General features: G+C 41.8%; 1 protein-coding gene across 8 annotated transcripts in view; it reads right to left on the reverse strand.

Moving 5' to 3' along the window:
* Positions 1 to 19,843, reverse strand: part of JADE2 (jade family PHD finger 2) — a 156,408-nt gene that overhangs the window by 10,183 nt on the left and 126,382 nt on the right. For all 8 annotated transcript variants that reach the window (XM_035105461.2, XM_060271668.1, XM_060271672.1 and 5 more), the window contains 2 exons: positions 14,841 to 15,302; positions 5,481 to 5,598 (listed from right to left, as the gene is read on the reverse strand). In XM_035105461.2, the coding sequence (XP_034961352.1) occupies positions 5,481 to 5,598; positions 14,841 to 15,302 (580 nt within the window). The remainder of the gene's footprint in view (positions 1 to 5,480; positions 5,599 to 14,840; positions 15,303 to 19,843) is intronic.

The following is a 19,843-nucleotide window of genomic DNA, read 5'->3' on the forward strand; positions in this document are numbered from 1 at the left end:
ATCTCTTTAAATTATGGAAAACAGCATCTGGGGAGGGAGGTGTGATACAGACCGAGACTGTTGGGCTGGGGAACAGAGTTAAGTCTCCATTGCCCCATGATATATTTTCCCAATCTCTTCTTGCAAACTAGTATTGGCCCAATTAGGAGGAAAAACATACATTTACAGGCTGCATAAACACAAGTCCTCCTTTACCATTCAAATAAGCAGCTTCAAGAGAAATGACACGGGCAGCGGCAGGGGGGGGGGCTATCCTCCCCCTCCTCTCAGCAGCATGCTCCTGGTCCAGATGGTCATCTCCCTCCCCACCCCACCCCTGGCTATGGTTGCTATTTGCTAAAAGATAGAGATAGGCCAGGTAACATATTATTCCTTCCATGAAACTTGCCTGGCTGTTCTCAGGGGTGCTGAGAGGAAATACACTAGCCAGAAACCTTGAAGGAGAAAAGTTGCATCTATTTAACTACTCCTTCAGCTGCTACAGACAATGCATTTTTTTCCAGCTTGCAAAGTGGAAGAGGAGCTGGCAGGGTGGCCTGGCTAGTGGCAACCGCAAACCCAATTATCATGAGCCATAACCTGCCCCGTTAATAGCCCTTATATAGTTGCCTATTGGAGTATCACATGAATATACAACCTACACTGTGATATATAGGGCAACTATACAAGAATTTCCATAACTTCATCTTTCACAAGCCAAGCTTCCAAAGTGACCACAAGTGACAGCAAGAAAGGCCACTTTAAGCACATTTCCAAGAAAACAGATTTGTTTTGGAAGTAAAGGCTTCTGGGCTACAGATCAAAAGAGTGAAATGCAACTCTCATGCATTTCTTGGGGTTACTTAATAGCCTCTGTGACCACTGGGATTATAGAATGATGTGCCAAAATTAAACTCCCAGGGCAAGAGTGATTATTTATCAAAACACATTGTAAGTAGAAAGTATGTGTGAAAATGATTATCGTAGGTCTAGCTAGTGACTGCCAAAGCAAGAGTGGCATGTATGTGAATGATCTATGGTACATATCAGTCTCAGAAAAACAAAAACCTATTCCTATTTCACTTAAATAGAGGTTTGGCTTGTATAAATGGGGAGATGAGGCCCATGTATTCTTGTTATAACTATTTTTGAAACAGGTAAAATAATTAGGTGCTAAACTAAGCTGGAGGTGGGGGAGAGGCTCTGCCCCAAAGGCTTCCAATCAAAGAGAGAAGTAAACAAAGATGCAGTCTTATGATTGTGTTCATGGGCCAAGATTGCTTTTTCTAGTGAAGCTGCAATTTCTCCTTAAATCACAGGACTGATATTTGTGGCTTGATCCCATTTCCGCATTTGTCACTGGCAAAGCTCCACTTCACTTAGCAGGAAGCCGGAAAGAGCTTCTTCAGTCTCAAGTCTCTCTCAAGCTCACTAGCTCTTTTGTGGAAGTCTGTGTCACCTGAGGCTAGCAGTCAAATCTCAACTATGACTGAAACAGAAAAGACAACTCAGCTCCAATCAGTTCAGCTCCTATGTAAAAAAACAAAAAACCTAAGCTGGCAAATGTGAACCATTTGGAGTAGGCAACTGAAACAAAACACCTGCACCAAAACATCCTGGCTAATTACGAAACCGGCATGGAAGCTGCCATGTGAATCAAATGTGCAGTTGCAATATTCTCCTCGACAGCTTATTTTGGCAGAAACAAGCGCTAGATTAGCAGGTGGGGACAGTCTTTCCCAAGCATACATGCAATATTAACACACTTCTAATCCAAATGTGGTTCGTGGATAATATAGTTCAACTGAATTCTCAAGGTTACCATTATAACACTATATAAACAACAGTTCCCTTATCTGAAGTCTGATTACATGCAGGCCTATATATACTCTGTGTAAGGAACACAAATGAAAAGCTCTGATCCAAATTCTGCAACAAAGACGGGTGAGTAGGGAAGGAGTCATAGACAGGATAAGGACTCTCTTTGTCCAACAACAGTTGGAGGTCCACAAGGCTCCTTTCAGCTATCATTAACCATTGATAGACCAATTCTTAAATCAGTTTGTCAATCCTTTTTGAAACTCAAGTAAATGGCTATCACCAGAACTTGTGAGTGTGAAACTTGAGAAATACGTATGCTGATGGAGTGACCTGCTCAGTGCTATGTTGGATCCCTCCAATTGTTTATTAGTTTAAATACTGCTTATATGCCAAAATGGCTTTTAAGTGGCTCACAACGATAAATGCATTGCACAAGTTCTATGCATCCACATGGTATTTTTATCTCATTGTTTCTGGTGGAAACTCCTCAACCTTAGTGCTCTCCCAAAGGTGGAAAGAGGCTGGAAGAAGAAGAAAAAAATCACCCATGCTTCTGCAGAAGTACCCATGACTCTCTCTGGATGCCAGTCATCATTTGTATTTATTATGGTATTTTGCATGTATTATAGGAATTGAAATTCCAATACAATATTTGAATATTCTTGTAGGTAGGTTACATTGATTAGTTGTGCCATGATGACTGCTATCTTCACAAGAGTTTATTAGTGTATCCAAACAGAACTACTAAATTGTTGTTGCAAATTCGCACATATTCTTGAATGCTGACTGCTTTGCTACTACAGTTACAGAAAATTCAAGGTCTGCCCCCCCCCCAAAGGCAAAGAACTATTTTGAACATATATACTCCATAGAATGTTCACAAAGGAGGACTATTCAGCCTGAAATGAATTTTATTCCCTTAGTCACTGTGTAACTTGCTGCTGGGGATAAGCATCAATTCTTGATGCACTGAAGGTTTTTATGACAGCCCTACCACCTTCACCTTTCTGTTCTCACAACCCCCCCCCCAATTCCTTTTAATAGTTCTGCTAATGGCAATATTGTTTGGACTCAGACTTTCCAAAGTGGTCCTAATTCCACTGCTATGTCTATTTTCCCGTTTATCTCCATTAATTGAGTGAAAAGCTGCTGTTAAGTAATGTGCCCCAATTATTGCAACTCTCCCTCAATCTGGCAATAATTAAGCATAAATATAACTCCCCTTTTCTGTTATGCAGGCTCCTGTTTGACACCTGACTCCTAACCTAATCTGCAAATCTGCACAAACACGTTGAAGTGAAATATTAGCCAATGAGGAAGTAACCCTAGCAAATTATGTCTATGAAATGTGTGACCCCTACAGACTGTTGCAGCAATATGATGAGTCATGCCATTTAAAAAGGGGGAAACACATCGTCCAGAATCCGGCACAGAATTAGGTGACCTTAAACCCACTGGAAATTCTGGAACTTCCCTAATAGTTTGTTATATCGTGGTTGTTTCCTTTCGGTAAGAAAACTTAATATAATGAAGAAAATGTGGCTGAGTTTAGATTTCTTTCCTTTGTTAATGCTCTCTTTTTATAGAGAAAAGAGCAGCTGACAAAACACTGGGATCCAAATCCCCTTTGTGCTGTCCTGGGTGTCCCTGTGCCAGCCCTGCTGGCCTCCAGCAGTGGGAAGTTCCCCCTTCTGCCTGTGTTCCAGGGCTGAGCCAGTCCAGACCTACTGGGTGCCGATCTGGGCATGATCACAGCATCAGTCATTTGGGTGTCCCCACCTACCTCGAGGGCTGCACATCCTACTGTGGCCCCACTGCTCTGTTAAGTCCTGCCAGGCAGCAGCCAGGGTAAGAACTGCAGTTTAACATATTACTTTTGGCATAAACATTTCTGGACCAGAGCCCACTAGATGCATAAACAATGATCCCCTGTTGGCAGCGAGCGATGCATGAATACTGCAAAAACTGTAAACACCATGCCTCAAAACACAAGTATACAGCAGGAGATTTGTGACATCTCTATGAAGATCCCAAATGTATACAAGGTAAAAACAAGAGTGATCCATTCACAACAGGAGTCTATTCTAACAGATGTTGTTTAACTACAACTCCCATCATCCCTGACCACTGGTCAAGTTAGCAGGGACTGATGGGACTTGTAAAATAGGATTTGGAGGGCCCTACACTGGTGTCCCTGATGTGGTGAGTTTCCTGAAGCTGTTGTCTGCCTCCGATCGGGTTGCCATAAATGTAGTTATGGGATCTTATCTTCTGAGCACAAAGAAAGTTTGCATCATGGTCAAACAAGCGTGGAACCACCCATTTCTCAGGTAACACATTCCTCAGACCCTCAAAATTGAACTCGAGAACAAAGCTTTCAGCAAAAGAGAATGTGGTCCAGACAGTCCTAAAGAAACCCTAACCACGTGATGGCTTCTGAGGAGGCTCCAAAGCCACAAACACAACAACTGACTGGAAACTCTGCCAGACAGCCAGATGCTCCTTCTGGAGAAAATGTTACATAGCTTTGAGTTCTGTGCTCTTGTTGCAAAAGGGGATTTTTAAAAAATTACAATATATGGACTCAACAACTATGTGCTTTTTGGCTTTTCAAAGGAGCTTATTTTTAAAATCTTCCAGTGGTTGCATGCATCTTAAGGCTCTCCTTATTAACAGATAGCCACAACTTAATTTGCAGATAAAGCTAAGAGCAAAGAGGAGCAAAAAGATCAGCTGCCAGCAGTTCAACCTTTGATCCTTAATAGAGCCAGAGGCAGTTGCCAGGAAGCCAGTGCAACTGCTGGCAAACCATGCTAGTGAACCAGATGCTGCCACTAAAAACACTAAAGTCTAGAGCCTTGGGGGCCAAGATGAGCAATAATAATCCAAAGAAGGTGGGAAGCAAACAGCATGCTTCTGCAATAGGATTTTATAACAGGTCAGGTTGATTAAACAGAAATTAACTAATGCAGTTAGGATTTCTAGCTAATTTCTACCTTAGAGGTGACATATGGCTTGTTTGCACAGGGTCAGCAGGATCTGCAATATCAGGTTCTTCTGCAAATCAGGAAATTAAAGGATTTGCCCTGATGTCTTGCTAACTATGTTAAGATGATTTCATATGTGTTCAGAAGGAACCTTGTTGCTTATCCCCATTAATAGCTGGGTGATGACACACTGGGTTACCTTTTAAACAGCTGCAGCTTCTACTGTGTAAGTAAGCTAGGCCCTGGGTAGCTAATGGCAAACCAATTAACTGGAGTACCATTTCAGATTTTCATGGCTTGGCATTACAAATGAATAATAATTCTCTGGAATGGTTAGGAGGTAGTTTCCTATCATAACAAAAATATGGTTTTATAAGAGTCATGCTATGAGTTAACATAGTGACATTAAGTGGGGGTTTTTTAATAAAAAAAAATCTGACCGTTCCTTATTTAAACTGGCCTCCAGTTTATGTATGACATCCAACAAAGTTGAGCCCCTGCACTTTATATTTAGAAATTAAGCTGTGGCACATGATTTAAGCTCTTGAATTCATGCATCTTTACAGGAACACATACATACCCATTACCAAAAATAAATAAATATAGCACGTTAAAATGTCAGCAAACACATCAGCAATAATCATTACCGGTATGTTGACAGTAGGTTTTTTGGGCCCCAGAAGGAACATATACCTGGGTAAAGGTCCTTCTCTATAAGTTTCATCTGAAGGTGGAAGATCTGTTCCTGGAGTTTGCAAATGGAGTGCTTCATTTTCTCTCGCCTTGTCACCATGTAACAGAGATTCCTAACCTGCAAAACAGAATAAACCCAGTTTCCACTTTAGCAGTGAATTCTGACAAAAATCCACTAGCATCTCAGCTACTTAAAATGCCACCCCATTTCTCTGCTTATCCTTGCCCTCTTGTTTCCATGGCACACTTTGATTCTCCATCTTTCATGACTGCACTCCTGTACACTCTGGAGGCCATTCGAATAATGTAAATACTGTGGGCAAGAAACCACCAATAAAAGAAACACCTCTAGGGTCAGTTATCAGCCTGATACCTATGAATAGCTGACAATAACCTAAAGCAGGAATGGGTAACCTGTGGTCCTCCAGATGTTGGTGAAACACCCACCATCCCCAACCATTGGCCAAATAGGCTGGGGAGGAGGAAGTTGGGGTCCAGCCATATCTGGGGAGCGGCAGGTTTTCCATACCTGGGCTTAAGGCAGGTCTGGCATCTAATTTATGTAATAGGCTGGGGGGGGGAGGGTGTGTAGCTTATCTACCTTTTCAAGCAGCAATTGTTTGCAAAGAGAAGATGCCACAAATATTTTGTCCTGTCTAAATCCGGGAATGGAGTTGATTTGTGGAGGGCAGGCGAGAGGACTAAACATGCCATGAAGTGTGGGTTCTTCTGGTTATGAGAGCAAGAACTATGGTGAAAGAATGGGGGAAGGTGAAATGTGCAAATTGCACTTGTCAGAAGGGACCCTGTTGGAAACCTGCAGCAGTACATCTCTCAAATAAATCCCTGTACTTTCTTATACCTTAGTGCAGGCAGAATTTATGCCTTTAATGTAAAAAGTATTTTGCAATCCACTTCTCATTTTTTCTCATAGTAACATTTGGCAGTATACATCATTGTCCTCATTTTAGATACAAGGGGCAAGATTCACTGGGGAGTTATGCAAACCCCACTGAAATTAATGGGGACTGTGTAAGAGAACTTCATGAAGGAAACAGAGAAGAGGCAGTGGTGTAAAGACTATCCAAGGGATCAAGGAATGAACAGAACTAATTATTTCAAAAATAGTTCTTTAAACATTATTTTCAAGAAAATCAAAATCAAAGCATATTAGCTAAGATAATTAAAATGAGATGGCTTGAATTAAATCCTAGTTTCCAAACTACTAACAAAAAACCCTTAACCTGCACATTCCAGTTTACACATGGCTGGTTCGGGGGGGGGGGGTGTCTCCCTAGTCTTGCCTTTAAATTGAGTTAAACAATGCACTTTCTCAAGACCCTTTTCTCTGAATCAGGAGAACTTCCATGAAGAAAAACAAAAACAAAGGAAATATTAATGACCATATTTCTTCTAGGCCCTTGTTAATTTTAGGTTGCCTTTAAGGAATATTTAACTGCTTCTTCACATGTTTTTGAAACTTTAAGGAAGCTTACAAACTCTTATAAACAAAATATAGAGACCATGGCTGGTGCTGGGGAGAGACAAAGTAACTTCTTTTAAAGAGGACGTAAAATGTGGTAAGCTTCCTATGTCTCTGTTAGTGAAGGGTGATGTTCTGTTACCCAAGATCAGCGCTTTTTTTTCTAGAAAAAGAGGTGCCGGAACTCAGCATGAATACCTCCCTCCTTCTCTTATAATGGCAATGGCGCCCACCTGAGAGGTTCTGGAACTGAGTTCCGGCTGAAAAAAAGTCCTGCCCAAGATACTGAAGCCTTTGGGAAATGTTTGCAGCTAACACGTCTGCTCTGCATTAGAAGACCATTTTAGGAAACGCCAACACCCCAATGCAGTTAATGTTAGTTGTAATGTACGGCTGCAGTGCTAACTCTCCCACCCCCTTCACTGCATCCGCACTCTAATCACTCATGGCAGTCACATCAGAGAGGAGGGTGGGCAGGTTGATCAAGCCCAATTCCCACGCCTGCTCCAGTCTGAAACAGCAACTGGTTCCAGACTGGGCCTGATGCAGACAGCTACGATCCGCCTCGAGATCCAATGAAACCCTGTGTGGGACTTTCTGCCGGCAGCAATACTACCAGTGGCCTTCCTGTGCACATGTTTGGTGGCCAGCCAAATCAGTCAGTAGAGCCGAGTGGAGTGACATTGCCACTCAATCTAAACCTCACACAACCTGGCATAAGAGTGAACTTTAGGGCATGTTTGTCAGTATTTATGACAAGTGTTGATGGTTGTGTAATTGCAATGACTATCAAATATTAATGAGTCACAGACAGAGATAAGAAAACCTCTGTTGTGTCTTGAATCTTTTAATAGTTATTGACAAATAAGCCTCTGCTTCTTCTAAAGAAAATTTTCTACCCTACACTTGCAGGGCACGACAAAGTTCTAGGCTGGAAGAGATGAAATTGTCTCATTTTATCCTTCTCATACAACAACTCAATTCCTTCTCATACGACAATTTCAGCCAGGCAGGGCTGAGACATAGTGACTTGGCCAAGGCCACTAAATGAATGTCAAAGATAAGAAAGGATTGGACTTTGGGTCTTCTACATCCACATCCAAGCTCAAAATCCAGCCACTATGGTACAACCGCTCTCAAGCAGGAAACTACTGTGCCTTCAGTGACCAGATAAGTTGCTGAATTGCAACTTATCACCAAGCTCAAAACCATGGAGGGACCTGGTTTGAACAGAGACATTGGATTCTTATCTCATTATACATGATAAAGCGATCTTCAGCCATCTCAACCCTTGCTTTTTCATGCAAGACCATTTGCAGTCGTTTACAGTCGTCTACAGCAGGGGTTCCCAACAAAATTTTCTCGAGGACCCCTCATCGAGCCGCTATTGTGACAAGGACCCCCATTAATTCCTAATCCTAAAATTAAAAAGTGAGAGCCAAATTAAGAGTTTTTATATTTTATATTTATACTTTTTTTCAGTTGCTTGAACATCAAATGCATTATCTTCCTCTTCATCTGTAGGCCTTTGTCGTTTTAACGAACCACTTTTTAACCAACGGTCCATTTTTAACTACGCGAACTGTAGCTTCCGCGAAAAACAACGCTTTGTTTACAAACACTACTGTTTTGCAAAGAGGCAGCGTGCGCCAGGGAGGAGGGAGGGGAATGGAGAAGACAGGGTACCTGCGCAGTAGCGCACAAATGAAGCCGACGCGCGCAAAGCATCTTGCGGAGGTGAGTGTTAGTAGAATGCGCGCGCTGCCTCTTTGCAAAACAGTAGTGTTTGTAAAGCGCCACCTAACGGCATACAGCAGAACTACTGCCTCTATCTAATTCTAGTTTTGCGCTAGACTCTGCTCATGCAGGAAGCGGCCAAAACAAAAAATCTGTTATCATACGAAATATATTTAATATATTTTTTATTCTAATAGCATCTTGCGGACCCCTCTGGCATAGCTCGCGGACCCCTGGGGGTCCCCGGACCACCTGTTGGGAACCACTGGTCTACAGCTATCAGTCAGTCAATCACCCATTTCCACCACCCTTCTGAGTGATACCCCCTCCCCACCCTTTCTCTACATAAGTGTCTGGGGACTTCTATTTCAGTGTATCTGAAGAAGTGTGCATGCACACAAAAGCTCATACCAAAATAAAAACTTATCGTTGGTCTTTAAGGTGCTGCTGGAAGGAATTTTTTATTTTATTTTGTCAGTTACCAGAGGCAGCCCAGCTGTCCTTCCTTCCAACAAAGATGGAGCTATTGGTGCAATGCATTATTTTGTTTGAGCATGGCTCTGGTAACGGGAATGAACTTTAAAATCACAACATCTGTAGGATACGTTTAATATAATTAAAGCCTACTGTTGTAATTCTACAGCTTGGTTCAGGATATGTCTATATAAAATATATAAATATAGATTTTATATATATATATATATATATATATATATATATATATATATATATATATAATAAAATATAAAATAGTACTTTTATGGAATTCTGCAGTAGAACTGCAGCAAGTTTTTCTGTCATTACATTTAAAGGTCTTGTTTTGCTAGTAAAAGCTTTGTACTGTATAGTGAAAGAGAATTATACAGCAAAGACTCAGTTTGTAGACACTGCTGGAGCCTTGAGGAGCAGGATTGATCTACAAATGTCAAAAAGATACAGTGGCCCACTTTGCATGGCATGGTAAGCCACAGTTAATGGTTTGCCATGAGTGCATCTTTCTGGACTATTTGTCGGCTTCCTGCTAGCATGCAGAGGAAACTCTGGCTTAGTGTTATATCCGAACTAGGGATTATGGTTTGTTTCACTCTAACAAATCATGATCGGTACACTAACAAACTTTGGCCACAGATTGTGGTTTACAAGGAGTGGAAAAAACTACAACTCCTCATAGTGTGAAGTGAAGACAGGGGTTGTGGTTTAATACTACTGGCTTTGTTTGTCCCCACGGACAACAATCTGCCACAGAATTTTCCAAACGCTTCTTTTTTTAAAAAATAAAATCCCCACACAAAACAACAACACCTTTCTCTCTGGCAGGTGTACAGCAAATGACAGTGCTTCTGAAACAAACCCAGCCACCCAAAGGTCACTTCTGTCTTGCTTCCTTCAGGAGAGCTGCTGTCATTCTACCAGTGACTGATGACCCAGTTGCAAGAAATTCCCCTCAGAGAAAAGCTTCATTCAGTATAAATACTGTATGCAGAGGGAATGTCAGTGGTAAAAGAAAACCTTGTACCAGTTGGCTATCCTGTTTCGACAGCATAGCTGTTCAGGAGAGAGTAAAGCCCAGACACAGATCAAGGAGACCAAAAAGAGCTGTTCAAGTGTTAAATTACTTCCTGACACATTATCATGCTGAGGCAACTGCAGGGGTCTGAGACCTCAACCCCTGACCCCTGAAGTTCAAGATCAGTCTTCAAGCAGAAGAGCTCCTGATTTCTAACATTTGCTTTTCCAAATCAGTACAGGGGCATGAAAAGCCTGTTGCTAATCTCTAACAGGGCTTCATTGATGATTTAAGCCACCCTGTCACACACTGTCAGAGGCACAGTTTGAAATAAATATAGACTTTACATGCATCTAAATATACCCATCCTCTTCTGACCCAAGTCTGCCCTGGTTCGTTCATATACTAACTAGGCCAAATTTTGATTCATTAAAGCCCTGTGCAATGCTGCTACACTCATGCCCATGAACAATAACAGCAGCTGGTATGAAAACAAAGCTTTATTCACATAACAAAAATCTCTCTGGAGACTCCTGCCAACTCCTACCTGCCTCAAACTTTTAAGAAACTGTGCTATTTCATCAGGACCTTACTCACAACTGTGTATAACAGGCACTTGGGAGGGGGGGAACCCAAAATAAGCAAAACAAAAACCAAGTTCTGAACCAATTTAAGCACAAACTCTTGCATGATGTTTAGTTCATTAAATTTGTATACAGATTTACATTAAAAAGCCCTGAAGCGATCTCTAAGCAAGAAAAGATAAGGGGTGTGGGTGGGTGTTGAATTCAGCGAAGTATTTGCACAAGAGGAACAATGTCCAAGATACGAAAAATGACTATATTCAGCTCCTCCCCACCCACTCCAGAAGAAAGAAAGTTCCCAATGCATGTGCAGCTCGGATAAATGGATCACAAATGCATATAACCAGGGAGAGGGCCTTTTCGGTAGTGGCACCCGCCCTGTGGAATGCCCTCCCATCAGATGTCAAGGAAATAAACAACTATCTGACTTTTACAAAACATCTGATGACAGCCCTGATTAGGGAAGTTTTTAGTGTTTTATGTTTTGTCATGTTTTTAATATAGTATTCTGTTGGGAGCTGCCCAGAGTGGCTGGGGAAACCCGGCTGGATGGGCGGGGTATAAATACTTAATGCTTAATGTACAATGACCTCAATGATATTTCCAGTAATTTATACAGACATAGAATGATATTCACATAACGTTCTTCATTCTTCCCCCTCACTTTTTGGTGGGGGGATGAATATCCATCTCTTTAGTAGGCCTTGATTATCCATGACTATGCATCTCTTTGGTAAGCTTTTACAAAACAGTGCAAGTGTTTAGGAGCCTGTGTATTTCTAACATTACATTTGATCTGCCCCTCACCATTAATCTGTTAGCTGGAATCAAATGAGTAAACAGAGTTGTTTGTTTGTCAGAGGCTCTTTTTGAAAGCTATATGGTGACAGAAACACCATGAATTTACACTTGCCCACAAACAAGCTGCACTTCTCTATCAAGTAACTGAAAAATTATGAAGCTTTTGCTGAAGTTGATTAAGATAAATTAATTTTTACAGTTGCATTGTTTTGAATTCACTGAATCTTAGGGGAACTTAGGACAGTGGCTCACAGTGGAAGATTGTTTTGCTGGGTTTGTCTTTGTTGCTAAAAACACAGCTTCAACATCCTAAAATTACAGAGATCAGAAATTTAAGCAAGAGAATCATTTTCCTATGTTACAAGAAGAAAATAAAGGGTGAAGGGAATGTACATGGCTGAAGAGCAATCTTGTAAGTCCAACACAGTTTCTCAATGCATAATCATGTCATCTAGGATAAAGGTTATATCTGGTTCAAGAAATCTCTGTCCCACTTTTAAAATCTTTTAGTCCAATTCCAAAGATATTTCAGATTGGCACAAGTTTTTCCCCCTTTGCAATCTATGCCTCATCCTGTGATTTGTCACTTACGGTACGGTTCCTGTTTAATGCAGGATCCTGCCCCTTTACACACTCCACAAAAACTAGTACTTTATCAAAGAACTTGCACTATTAACCTCAACTCAGGTGTTGTGAACAAGAACCAGGTACTTGTTCCTGGTTCTTTTGAATTGAAATGGTGTCAATAGTGGTTTTTATGAGCAATTTTGTCCTAGATGCAATTGTATCTTATGGATAAAGTTACTTTGGGTTCTTATATAGTTTTGAATATCAATTACAATATTTGTAAAAGAGCAGAGAAAACAGGTTTCTGGCCATGGATCACATCATAAAACAGGGATGAGGAGCTTGTGGCCCTCCAGATGTTGTTGGGACTGGTTGAGTCTAACAACTGGATGGCCTCAGGTGCTCCATCCTCATCATAAGAAAAGATCTGGATAGCATTTGGGGGGCATGATGCTGGTTGCAAACCTGTTTTTAAGACTGTAGCAGCAGCTGGTGCAGAAATACTAATGAGTTGGAAGAAACTTAACACTAGCTGGGGTTTTTTTTTTTGAGGGGGCAAAAAAGGTTTGTTTTTTAAAGTGAAGCATTACATTCCTTCATGAAGAGCAATTTCTTTGGGTAGCTTCATCTCTTACCTACAGAACACTTCCTAAGACCCAGTGGCATTTATACACAAAATGCAGAAAGTCCCCCAGCTTCACATGGTAGAGATCAGGAACAGCATTTCCTGTGAACCTTCTGAAGCACCATATACATTGATGCATTTTTTAAAAAAGAGTGCTGCTGAGTACTGTTTATGGTAGAAAGGCAAGCTATACATTTTAACGTAAACACACATATAACCATAGGAGAAAGAATCAAAATAAAGTGTGAATACAGTGTTTTACAAAATGCTTTGATTCTTCATCTTCCTCTCTCTGATCAGGACGGATCTAATATTTTCATGGCTTATTTGAACCTCCACAGTTTGACCTCTGAACCTGGCACAACTAGGGCGGTCAGTCACAAGGATGACACCTGAAATATCCTCTGTCAGTGCTTACCCCTTGTACATTTATTCCCATGCACTATTAAATCCTCTTTGCTTCCTGTTCCTAGCTTTTCCTTTCTGCTTCTCTGTGTTTTCCTTTCTCAAGAGATGTTCACTGGGCAATATGTTTTGTGTCTTCCATTTCCTCAGTTGTTTATGCAGTGCCAACTCTGCCCCCCATCTCCTCTGCTTTCTGTAGCATCGCAGTTGGTTCCGCCACTATTTGTTTTTGTATGCATAGCTAATAAAAGAGAAATTTACAAGAGTCCAAGAGTTCTGGCAACGTGGAACTTCAGAAAGCAGGACTCTAATAAATTTCCTTTTACTGTCTTGCATGCAGCAGCCCAGCCTGCACTAGACACAGCAGGGGAAAAGTAAGGCAAAATAAAAGTAGATGAAGGTCTGTCATCGTAATTTGTTACACTGAGCAACTTCACAAACATTGACCATTCCTTTGAAAAGATTATTAACAAAGCATTCCCTGGCCTTATCTAGAAACTGATTCCTACTATAAAAATTAATCACAAAGGAAAGAATAAATTTAATAAGAAAAGATACCCTTCTGTTTATGCTATACTAACAGTGTGCTTTTAATTTGCTTAGGAGGGACTAAAATGTGTGGTGGGGTGGAAGGGACGGCGGGATTTAGGGGCATTTGTCCTCTGACTTCCCTACTGAGCTTTTCAAGAGCTAATTCTAACCAAGGCAATGGGTCTATGCTGAAGGACACCCCACACGTCATGGACCTATAACAGATAGTATTGTTCTGCGCTCTCTCTCTCTCTCTCTCTCTCTCTCTCTCTCTCTCTCTCTCTCTCTCTCACACACACACACACACACACAATTCCTACCCCCATTTTTCCATTTGATTCTTGTGCTTGCTTGGAGTAAGCATGGACCCACAACTTTTGGTTTACATGGAAGTAAAGTTTGATTGTATTTATTCTGGCCTCACCCTGGTAAACATACACAGGACTGCAGCCCTTATTTGTCACCTGGGGAAGAGGAGCAGGGAATTGTTTTGGTGCTGGCCAACAAAAGTGCTTTGAGTCCTTCACACAAGCTACCCAAGGAATAGGAGGAAAAGTTTGGTGCTCATTTTGGTCACATGTGGCCAAGAGGATCCATGTGCCAGCCAAACCTTCCTCTCTGAGTTGGAGAGAGGGTGGGGATTTTCTCCACTGTTGTACTGAACCCTTGGAAGCTCACTCAGCTGTGGGGACAAATTCTGCCTTCTCCCTAGCTCCAAGGTAATGAGGAAGGCTGGGGCCTTTCTCGTTATCTTTACAAAAGGATGATCTAGACCAGGCACCCCCAAACTCGGCCCTCCAGATGCTTTGGGACTACAATTCCCATCATCCCTGACCACTGGTCCTGTTAGCTAGGGATGATGGGAGTTGTAGTCTCAAAACATCTGGAGGGCCGAGTTTGGGGATGCCTGGTCTAGACAGGCAAATGAAAAATATTGAACTCCTTGAGTAAAAATTGTAACGAGAATGAATATACAGATACCGATCGGAACAGAAGCTATGCCCGGGCGCTGTGAAGTTTAAGTGATTGTTAGGGTAATCTGACAAGGCCACTGGAGTTAAAGAATTACTAGAAATGGTAGAACAGCGGAACATTTCACAAAGCCTGTAATTCTACTCACCCTTTCAAGATCTTGCCTGAGGTGTGTGAAGAGCTTCAAGCGTCGGTACAGCACATCTTGCTCTTGCTGAGCCAAGTTGTCCACCTCATCTGTTTTGGGCATCATTAGAGGCTTGTTGTAATTGGCTTTCCTCTTTAACTTCCAGTACTGATAGACAAAATCAACTAACCCCTCAGTCAAGTCAAGGTTCTCAGCCACTTCAGAGGGCTTCACAAGATCATAGAAGTCTTCCTCCAACTGTTGGAGCTTCTGTTTCCTCAACGTTACTTTTTCCATATCCAGCTTGCCTTGATCTGCATCTGTCCGTGCTTCGTCTGGTGGCTTAGTGGCACCGCTGCTGTGCTCAAGACAGAAAGACTTGAACTTCACCTCATCGTTCTCTGCTAAAAGCGTCCGCATGTCCAGATTGCGTTCAAAGGCGCATGTTACGTGGAAGGCTGTGATGCAGGAAGGCATGGAACACTGCAGCAGGTAGGGGGGAAAGCAGAGTGAAGACCTGAGTATTCTTGTAAAACCGATCACTTTTACAAGAGTACCAACAGCAAAAAAATTCCTGCCGTAATTAGATCTAGCAGTAAAATTAACGGAGGGTGATAGTGGAAAGTACCACATCCCCATTACCTTACAAGTTGTTGCCTAATTCTTTGTTAAGTGGGGTAAGAAGGGGGAAGCCAGCTTACTTCATAGTTGGACTTCTTCCAAAGGAGGCCCTGCAGACTAATTCCTATTCTTTTAATTGGGGTGCCAAAGATGGGATTTTCAAACTCTGTTAACCCACACGCATGGGGGCCTGATGGGATAAATTGCAATCAATAGATCCTCTCCTACCCATTATAAAACCTATCCCACAGGTACCAGTTTCCAACACTGCAGAATCCTTTTTTTATTGTGACACAGGGAAGGGCAAGGGAAACAGAATTCAGTAAAAAGGTGTCAGGGGAAAAAAACATTTTACTTGTAATGTCTGACTAGGTGACTAGGACTTTTTTTTTGGCACTGCCAAAAAAATCAAGGATACTTTCTTTATTACATTTATATACCACCTTTTCTCCAAGGAGCTCAAAGTGGTAAACATAATTCTACTGGTTTCCTGGAGGTAAATACCCAAGGTGAGGGTGTTTATATATGACACAAACATTGCTGACATATGAAGTAATCTGTTAAACTAAGTATAACCCTTTGAGTAGAGCTGAGTACATGTGCCAAAACAGGGAAAAGGAACCTGTGACCCTCCATATGTTCTGAGGCCACAGCAAACAGCCGCCCCAGTCAGCAAGGCTAATGGTGAGCGATGATGAGAGTCACAGGCTGTGGAACCCTAATATAAAAGGAGCATGGTATGGAGACGTTCTGATAAATGAGTGGGTTGCTTTTTGTTTTGTACTAAAATGCAGTAACAGTAGAAAGAAAATGGACTTTAGAGACTCTCCCCCACTCCCCAAATAATTCTGGTTGAGATTTTGCCTTTGCCTATAAAACAGAGCAACAAAAGTACTAATGGCTCTGAGGCATACATTTGCCCTTCTGAAACACTCATATTATATTATTGTGTGTTTATGAGGGTGGTGGTGAGACCAGAATTTCTACCTCATTGTTCTGTTCTTTTTGAACTACCTTAGCTAATGTGATTTTTGGGTCGGAGATTGGGTCACAAATTCACGAATAAATCCGCACTCTTAGGGGTTTGCAACGCCGCTGGAAAGACTGGACCTTTAACAGTATCTTCCCCTTTGATATATGTCATCTAATTATATATAAAAAAGAAAGAAAACAAAAAAGTGAGCCTCGAGCTTTTGACAAGCCAGTAACATAAAAATTAACTGATTAACGCTCGTTGCAGTGGCTAAATAGCTGTCAACAGTTTTGTTAAAGAAAAAAATAATCAAACAATTTTATTAAAGCCCTCCCTAGCTAATTTGTTCTGTCCCCCTTCTCCCCCAGGCAGCAACATCTGAAGTGCCATTTCCTACCCAATATAACACATTCCCCAGCTAGCTGTATGTAACTCTGCTGTCTCCTCATGGATCCACCCACTATTCATTAACTGTTTTTAATAGCTCCGAGTGTCAGGTAATTATTTAAGCCATAACCCATAAGAAACCAATCTATTCCAGCTGCTAATGGCCAGTTAAACGGCAATAAGGAGCTGTTCTGAAGACCTTATTGCTGAAGACACCACACTGAGCAGTTTACATAGTTCAGATATATTTGTTAAGAACCATGGTTGCTCCAGCTTGAATGAGCGCATTAACGCAAGGGGACACTTCCTGAAGGATGTTGAGAAGCGTTTCGGGATACTACACATACTCAATTGAGTGTGAGGGCATTTGAGGGAAGAGGAAAAACAATTTTATGTTCAGTTTTAAATGCACACTCTGTGCAGCTTTCTCTCTGCCCCACTGGTCCCTTAAGGTGCTTTTCTCCTCTGCTGAGCTCCGGAAAAAAACATCTGGTGAGACGATGCTAAGGGAATATAAGAGGTTGGGGCAAAGAGAGTTCACTTCCCCCTCACCTGAGCATTCTAAAAAGGCAGATCCTTATCCCTGTGACTGGGGCAGACCTAGGGTAAACAAATAGGTCTGATACTGACATGCCAGGTTTGGTCCTCATATTTGCAGGATCTTAAAGGAGGGCAAAAGAGCCATAACAGTGATGTGGGACACTGCCACTTGTGGAGCTACTAACAGAAATCTCTCCAGGGCGGCGATCTGATAGCCCCTAAACAGCAGATCTAACCAAATATTTTAAATTGCATTCCATGCAGGGATAAGGTGTGGTGGGTTGCACTGACGCAGACATGACCTAAGGATCGGAGTACAGTGGTACCTCAGTTTAAGTACACAATTGGTTCCGGAAGTCTGTACTTAACCTGAAGTGAACTTTCCCATTGAAAGTAATGGAAAGTGGATTAATCCGTTCCAGACGGGTCCACAGAGTACTCAACCTAAAGCGTACTTAACCCGAAGTATGAGTGCAATTGGTTCTGGAAGTCTGTACTTAACCTGAAGCGTACTTAACCTGAAGCGAACTTTCCCATTGAAAGTAATGGGAAGTGGATTAATCCGTTCCAGATGGGTCCACGGAGTACTTAAACTGAAAGTACTCAAACCGAAGCCTACTTAAACCGAGGTATGATTGTATTGAGTTCTCATTCATTTTGCTGGATGCACAGTATCAGTGCCCAGATTTGTAAAGCAATGCTGTTCTGCTATCATGCGGTTTTTATTATAGGCCTATCTGATATAAATACCTGGGCTGGGGATGGGAGACTATGTTGAAAAGATGCAGCAGAGTCACTTTCCTAAGTGTTATTGCATTTTGAGGTTACAGGCTTTTGCCAGCAGTAAACAGCTTTGATTGAGTTTTCTTGTCCGGTAGCCAAAGCTGTAATTTTACTGCATACATAGCTAGATAGCTACTGATGGAGCCAATTGTGTTTATATTGGAGTAACATCTGGGGGTACTTTAAAATGAGTGATTGGAAAGATCCTTTGTGCTGTTGTGCACACAACTAGCTTCAGTGCTGAGATGAAAGCTGGGCAAGGACCTCTCCGGCTTAGCAAAGCTACTGAAATAAATGCACCTCGGTTTCTCCCCTCCCCTCTCTATTTGCGTCACAAACAGTATTAATATCATTATTAAATTGTTTATGACTTTTGCTAGAACAACAGCCTACACAGTGCCCTTTTATGAAGGAAAGATTATCCGCGCTGCCTTAGAGATAAAACAAACAGAATGCCACCCATCCTGGGTTTCCTCTGACAGATGGCAAGTAGCAGTTGTCAGGGACTCTGCCCGAAATGCAAATAGGAAATAATTAGCAAGCTGAGCTGACAGGTCAACAACGGAAAGTACCTGTTCAGCAGTAGCTACCAAAGAACCTTGCATAAAAGTGATAATGAAGATGTTATTGATGCATTATTCCCCTCCTCCAGCCCAGCTAGCAGAATAAAACCATACAACGGATGGGGGGGGGGAGAATATACTGAAAGGTAGAAGGAGTTGGGAACTGTGTTAATGTTCATATTACCCTACACCCATCTGCCCCCCCCCAGCCAGTCTGGGCAGCTTCCAACGGAATATTAGAAATACAATAAAACATCAAACATTAAAAACTTCCTAAACAGGGCTGCCTTCAGATGTCTTCTAAAAGTCAGATAGTTGTTTATTTCCTTGGCATCTGATGGGAGGGCATTCCACAGGGCGAGCACCACTCTGCCTGGTTCCCTGTAACCTCACTTCTCGCAGTGAGGGAACCAAGGTGCTGGACCTCAGTGTTTACCCATGAATGTTTAGGATAATGAATCCCTGAGTTACTGGGGTTGTTTGGATTTCCTCCCCCCCCCCCTTATTCACAGGAGTACTGGAATGTTAAGTGGCCACAGATTATCAGTTTTAAGAATAGGTGAGATTACTCTCAGCGTAAAAGAGAGCACTTCTTAGATGCTATCAAAAAAGAACTTGTTTGATCTGGAATACTGCTATCTCATTGTTTAAGGGCAGTGACATGCTGTTCTCCAGGTAGCGCTGGACCCTAACTCCCATCTCCATGGCAAATTCCTCTTCCTGGTTGGGTGTTGAGAGGGCATTCTGTGCAAGTCAATCAATGTTATCATAACCCACAACTGTTTATATAGAACAAATGATGTAATAATATGGAATATTTCTAGCAAGCAGTGGATATGTTTCCCCCGCCCACAGGGGGGAAAAAACCATGGAGGGAGATGTCTTATAGTGCAATCCTTTATGTATCTACACTCAAAACACCCAAATGAGTTCAATGGGATTTACACTCATGTGTATATAGGGTTGTAGACTTAGTCTCTTCAAAAAAGGAATTGTTTAGTACTGTACTCTTGCAGATCCCTGCCCCTTGGAAAACCAAAGTCACATGCTTACCCACTAACGTGATTATTGTGAATGATCCTCTGTATCACTGTTGAACCTTTAAACCTGTGTAGCGCACTGATGGTGCATTGCCTAAAAGTACTATCTCCCAGACC

This window comes from Zootoca vivipara, chromosome 2 (assembly GCF_963506605.1).
Source record: "Zootoca vivipara chromosome 2, rZooViv1.1, whole genome shotgun sequence".
Taxonomy (NCBI): Eukaryota; Metazoa; Chordata; class Lepidosauria; order Squamata; family Lacertidae; genus Zootoca; species Zootoca vivipara.